General features: G+C 39.7%; 1 protein-coding gene across 1 annotated transcript in view; it reads left to right on the forward strand.

Moving 5' to 3' along the window:
- The window catches only part of KLHL23 (kelch like family member 23), a 15,592-nt gene extending 13,919 nt beyond the window's left edge, over window positions 1-1,673 (forward strand). Inside the window, exon 3 of the mRNA XM_003800858.3 lies at window positions 1,361-1,673. Within this exon, the coding sequence (XP_003800906.1) occupies window positions 1,361-1,673 (313 nt within the window). The remainder of the gene's footprint in view (window positions 1-1,360) is intronic.
- The last annotated feature ends 5,352 nt before the right edge of the window (window positions 1,674-7,025 follow it).

The raw sequence follows: 7,025 nt of genomic DNA on the forward strand, positions 1-7,025 counted from the left end.
GGCGCCCCAGCCGGTTGAGCCATAGGCGCCGAGCCGCTATGAATGATTTTTAAAAGTGGAGGCATAGGCTCTGTGCCCGTAGCACAGTGGTTACAGCTCCAGCTGGCAGGTTCGAACCTGGCCTGGGCTAGCTAAACAACAATGACAACTGCAACAAAAAAATGGCCGGGCGTTGTGGTGGGCGTTTGTAGTCCCAGCTATTTGGGAGGCTGAGGCAACAGAATCGCTTAAGACCAAGAGTTGGAGGTTGCTGTGAGCTGTGATACCACAGGACTTTACCAAGGGTACCATAGTGAGACTTTGTCTCAAAAAAAAAACAAAAAATGCTCGGCACCTATAGTACAGCAGTTACAGCGCCAGCCACATACACTGAGGGTGGAGGGTTCGAATCCGCCTGGGCCAGCTAAACTACAATAACAACAACAACAAAAAAGTAGAGGCATGGAAGATATAGGGCTGGGGCTGGGATGAGGCAAGTGAGACATTTGAGGCACGGAATCTAAGGAGTCATTCACAAAGCGACTCAAAGGGTTGTGCCTCATTACATTTTGCACCCCAAGCACATACTAGGTTCACCCTCATCATAGCCCTGGGAAGAAAGGAGAGGAAGTAGAGTTGTAAAACATCTTGGTGGTTTGAAGAGCCAGCAGACTTGGAGGTGGAAGAGGAGATGAATAAAATGGGAAACACTAAAACAGCCTACGAGGGGGCTGGGCCTCTTAATACAGACTTCCAGCCCCAGGACCCAGAACCCACACAGCAGCCCTCTGCCAGGGGTGCCTCTCCCAGCTTCTGAGGCTGAGAGACTGTTATGCCCTGCAGATCTGGATTGTGCTTCTTTAACTTCCTTTGTCCACAGCTAGACCAGCAGTGTGAGAGAAGCAAGTAAGGCCATAGTGTGTGGCGCCTGTGGCAGTAGACGTGACAGATTGTCTGCCACTGGTTACAGGGATAGCTGCTAGGAACTGAAGGAACCTACTCCAACTTACATGGTATGTCTTCGTAGAAGGACCCTATTGCTACCATTTTGACAGATAGGTGTCAAATAAAAGATGACTTCTGTGTTGAGAAATACCCAGAAGGGTGGTGATCTCTGGGATAAGTTTCTTAGTGGCATTTTGCAATGCCTATTTCAGGATGAGTTGAAATATAATGGCAGTGTGGCTGAAGCAAGCAATCTGAATCAGGTGATAGGGGATGGATGTTAAGCCTCAGCCTTGCAGTATTGTATGCACAATCAAAATGTCACCATTACCCTATTTATTTTGTTCTGAGTTGTAAAGAATTATTACATCACCATACTATGGTATCTCTTTTGTTTGTTATCCAAAAAATTGCTCTTTTCTTTTTTCCTTTTAAAAGAATATGGATTGTGCTCAGTTCCATTTGAAAATAAGCTCTATCTAGTCGGTGGACAAACTACAATCACGGAATGCTATGACCCTGAACAAAATGAATGGAGAGAGATAGCTCCCATGATGGAAAGGAGGATGGAATGCGGTGCTGTCATCATGAATGGATGTATTTATGTCACTGGAGGATACTCCTACTCCAAGGGAACATATCTTCAGAGCATTGAGAAATATGATCCGGACCTTAATAAGTGGGAAATAGTGGGCAATCTCCCAAGTGCCATGCGGTCTCACGGGTGTGTTTGTGTGTATAATGTCTAATTGAACTTGCAGAAATGACCAGGTAATCATATTGGAGTATATTGAAAATAGAAAAAGAATGGAATGCAGGTTTGGAGTTCCTTACTTGTTACTGTGGTCTGGCACATAACAGGGGATAGGTAAATTTTATTTCCTAACCCCGTTCTACTCCCAAATCCAATGATTAATGGGCAAGAAAAATCTAATGTGTATATAGAGTTGAATTAGTGGGGTTAGCCCCTATAATCTCTGCTTTTCAAAGGTAATATAGAATTATGTATTTAACACTTGGTAAAATGTGAAATGTCTTTGTAGTGAATCTTTTTTCCTGGTAGCATCAACACTGGGGATAAGTCAGAATCATTCTGTGAAATGAAATGTCTCTTAAGAGCCATTAATTAGCAGGAATTTTAAATTTAAGAGGGAATCATCTCTACCTCTGCAAAATCAACACTTAAACTTTTTTTTTTCTTTTTTTGAGACAGAGCCTCAAAAGCTGTCACTCTGGGTAGAGTGCTGTGGCATCACAGCTCACAGCAACCTCCAACTCCTGAGCTTAAGTGATTCTCTTGCCTCAGCCTCCCAAGTAGCTGGGACTACAGGCGCCCGCCACAAGGCCTGGCTATTTTTTGTTTGCAGTTGTCATTGTTGTTGGGCAGGCCCGGGCTGGATTCAAACCCAGCTCAGGTGTATGTGGCACCTTAGCCACTTGAGCTACAGGCGCCAAGCCAACACTTAATTTTTTTTTTTGCTTTTAAAATTATTTGGAATGTAGACTTACTTTAAGTCTAGTTTTTTTTTCCTTTGTGATGTAATTTATTGTTATTATTCTTTATTTACTAACTATTAGAGATATACAGAATACTGTGCAAAGGATTATTACTGTTCAAAGAGTTTAAAAACTAAATTTAAAACAATGGCACATATGAAAAATTGCAGAGAAGATAGTCGAATATTTGTTTATGCTAAGGGCTATTTTTGATTTTCAGCTTTGATGTAAATTACTGGCTTAGATGTCTTCAGTTTAAGCATGTTAGGAAATGCTCTTTAGTCTTAAGTATAAGTACATGTCTGCATATAAAATTGAATTTTAGAGACAGATAGCATGTAGAACAGTGTGGAATGGTAGAAAATACATTGACAAGAAGATAATTGCATTCATTTTCTAGCTCTGACACTAACTAGATTTTGTGACTTGAGTCACTTAAACTGTGTTTGATTAGAACTTTCTGACCTATGCACACTGGCAGTGCAGGTCATAGATGTGCCTGAGTATGGATCTGCTTGTTCCCTCCCGGTATAGCTAGCAGTGATTTGGGTCACCTTTGTCCATTTTCTCCTGTATGCCTGTAGGTTCACTTTCCTTCTGTGCCGTAACTTGAGAAAACTTGGGAAGCACTACTTAACTCTTTTAAACTTTTAGTTATCCGTGAGACCCTCTGTTCTATACTTGTCTTTTTTTTTTTTTTTTAAAGAGACTATGATTATTTTTAACTTTAAATACTGATGTTTAAAACTACCTAACATTTCTAGTTTAAAAAAAAAAGACCTCAAGAGATTTTTTTTTCCTTTTTCTTTTTTTGAGAAAGAATCTTACTCTGTCCCCCTAGCTAAAATACAGTGGTGTCATAGCTCACAGCAACCTCAAACTCCTGGACTTCAGCAATCCTGCCTCAGCCTCCTGAGTAGCTGGGATTACAGGCACCCACCACCATGCCTGGCTAATTTTTCTAGTTTTTGTATTTCTTGCTCAGGCTGGTTTTAAACTTGTGGTTTTAATCAATCTTCCCATCTCAGCCTCCCAGAGTGCTAGGATTATAAACATGAGCCACCACCATGGCCAGGAAATTGTTTAATACAGTGGTTCTCAACCTTCCTAATGCTGTGATATATTTTCATTGTTACAAAGGGGTCATGACCCACAGGTTGAGAACTGCTGGTTTAATACATTATTTTAGATGTCATTTTAAATTGATATAACCCTTTGGGAATGCAGTATGGTACTGCACAGCAAGGGACATAAAAATGGCTGTATCTTTTGCCCCATAAATTCTATACCTATATTTTTAACCTTAAAAAGATTAAAAAAAAAATAAATACATGAAGATGTTTATATCTGTATTATTTAAAATAGCAAAAAATTATTTTAAAAATCTCCAGGTCAAAGATGAAAGTGGGCTAATAAAAATGGTGAAGTATTATAGTGCCATCAAAATAATTATTTGGAAAGCTATGTAGAAACATGTACATGTCTGATATGGTAAGTAAAATGAGCACAATACAGTATAGTATGCACACGGATTGTGACTTTGTAAAGTCTTTATGCATGTGGAAGGTAAGATGCAAAACAAATTCATTGCATTAGTGTAGGGCAATATGGAATGATTATTTAAATTTTTTTCTTTAGTATTACTTTGAGTTTTTAATAAAAATAAATAAATCACTGTGTATATGGTAAGACTGCTTGAATTTGGGCCAATTGGGTTAAAGGACAGTTTGAATTAGTGAAACAACTGAACTATAGACTATTTCAGACTATAGTTGAATTACAGACTATTTTATTGTTTTCAAGAACATATAGCAATTAATGCTGGACTAATATGTTGCCCAGTAGTGCTTTAGACACCTGCTCTATGAGACAGATAAGAATCACTGAATTTACCTTCCCCTATTTTGCCAATTTATATAGGTCCTTCTCTGGGAATTCTTCTCTGTTTTGGCCACAGTATAACTCCCATTTCATATTTAAGATTTTATCATTTGTATATGCATAATGTGTCTCTTAACTAAATTTGAGATTATGGACCACATCTTATTCTTAGTATTCTCAGAGTCTGGCTTTTTTTTTTTTTGAGACAGAGTCTTGCTGTGTCACCCTCAGTACAGTGCTATGGCATCACAGCTCACAGCAACCTCAAACTCTTAGGCTCAAGCAATTCTCTTGCCTCAGCCTCCCAACTAGCTGGGACTACAGGCGCCCACCACAACATCCAGCTTGTTGCAGTTGTCATTGTTCAGCAGGCCTGGGCTGGGTTTGAATCCACCTGTCTCAGTGTATGTGGCCAGCGCCCTAATCACTGAGCTACGGACTCCAAGCCAGGGTCTGGTATTTCTTATACACAGTGCACAAGGATGATAGCGAGCATTATTTTTACAGAAAGCATTCTGGAAGTGCTTGAAGAACCTTGAAAATTATTTGTGATCTGAAGCATAATTTGCGGTTCTTATTTTACATAAAATTCTTTTTTACTATTGATTTATGCACAGAAGAAAAGATTAAGGAAGATATTCACATTTCTTTGAGTTATTCCAAGTTTCAAATCAGTATAGTACAAATGAAAATGTTTTACTAAAATCAAATGCAAGTCATTGCTTTGCAAGGGCAAACACTATACTACAAAATAGTGAAAACTGTGGAGATGATTTTAAACATGACTTAAGATGACTTTTAAGTTTCCAAATTTTAAAAGTTACTGGTTTTCACAGGATGTATTTTTAGCTTTTTTAGCTGAAAGAGGATTAGCATCTAAGGTATTTGCTTCTGTTTTCACATTCATGTAAATATATACCTATTATAGACTAAGTGTGTCTTCCCAAAATTCATTTGTTGAAGCCCTGACCTTTAATATGACTATATTTGGAGATAGAGCCTTTATGGAAATAATTAAGGAAAAGTGAGGTCCTGAGAATGGGACCCAGCTCCGACAGAGTAAGTGTCCTTCTAAGAAGAGAAACCTAGCTATATTCATGTCAGAAGCAAGCCCTCTCCAGAACCTAATCATTTTGGCACACTTATCTTGGACTTCCAGCCTCCATAATTGTGAGAAAGAAAATGTTTGACTCAGTGCCCATAGCACGATGGTTACTGCACCAGCCACATGCACCGACACTGGCGGGTTTGAACCCAGACCCAGCCAGCTAAAACAACAATGACAACAGCAACAAAGAAAATAGCTAGGTGTAGCGGGAGCCTGTAGTCTCAGTTACTTGGGAGGCTGAGGCAGGAGAATCACTTAAGCCCAAGAGTGTGAGCTGTGACGCACGGCACTCTACGGAGGGTGACATACCGAGACTCTGTCTCAAAAAGAAAATAAAAATAAAGAAAATGATTGTTTGCCACCCAGCCTATGGTATTTTGTTATAACCACTCAAGCTAATACAGCCTGCAAAGCAGATAGCCTTTTATATGATGCAGTTTAGGCTCTGGATCAGCTAGTAATAGACAGTCTGTTCTAGACACCCCCTCCCCTCCCATCACATGTGCAAAGCAACCAAAAGCACCTGTTTAATTAGTCTAACAATGTCTGAAACTATAAATACAGCTTCTTAGGTCAGAGTCAATACAGTTTGGGGTTTCTGTCTGCCTCAGAGCAGTTCTCCCAAAGGCTAATGCCCTAACTTCCTATAGGACACTTATACATTTGGACTATGCTATTATTTGGGGGTTTGTCCCCTCCAAACCTCGTGTTGATGTGATCTGCATTGTTGGAAATGTTTGGAATCATGAGAGTGGAAGATGTATGGGTCATGAGAGTGGATCCAGTGCTGTGATTGACCAAGTTCCCTGCTTGAGGACTAAGTTGGTTTGACGATCCCACAGTGGCTAGGGATGGGGTTAATGTTGACATCTTGGCTTAGGCTTTCCTGATGCAGTTCCATCCCTGTCTTTTCCACATTTTTGACATATGAACCAACCTTTCTGAGTTGAGGTTTTGTCTTTTGCAACAAAAGAAATGCTTTGTCCCTTGTTAAAATATAAATATTTTTTGAAAAGTATATTATTTTTCCATTGCTGCTGTAACAAAATACCACAAACTTAGTAGCTTAGAACAGCACAAATTTATTACTTATAATTCTTTGGAAGTGTGGTACAGTTTCACTGTGTCAGTGTTAGCAACCTCATATCTACCTGCAATTTTAATTCTCTTTTGCTATGTAACCTCATATTAATATATTCAGGTTAGGACATAGACATCCTTAGGAGGTAGTTATTCTGCCCACTACAGATAGTAGTATATTGTCTTATCATGACTTTTACAATTCATTTAATCTGAGAGGAGATTCTGACAGAAACAAACAAAAAAACAGTGATGGGTCCCAGGGGTTCCTGAAAACTGGAATATAGAGAGTAGATTTAAAAAAAACTTTGGAGTGGCACCCATAGCTCAGTGGGTATGGCTCCAGCCACATACACAGAAGCTGGCGGGTTCAAACCCGGCCTGGGCCAGCTAAAGCAACAATGACAACTGCAACAAAAAAATAGCCGGGCTTTGTGGTGGGCACCTATAGTCCCAGCTACTCAGGAAGCTGAGGCAAGAGAATCGCTTAAGCCAGAGAGTTTTGACATTGCTGTGAGCTGTGATGCCACCAAAG

This window comes from Otolemur garnettii, unplaced genomic scaffold (genome assembly GCF_000181295.1).
Source record: "Otolemur garnettii isolate 467f Iridium unplaced genomic scaffold, OtoGar3 scaffold00187, whole genome shotgun sequence".
NCBI classification, from domain to species: Eukaryota; Metazoa; Chordata; class Mammalia; order Primates; family Galagidae; genus Otolemur; species Otolemur garnettii.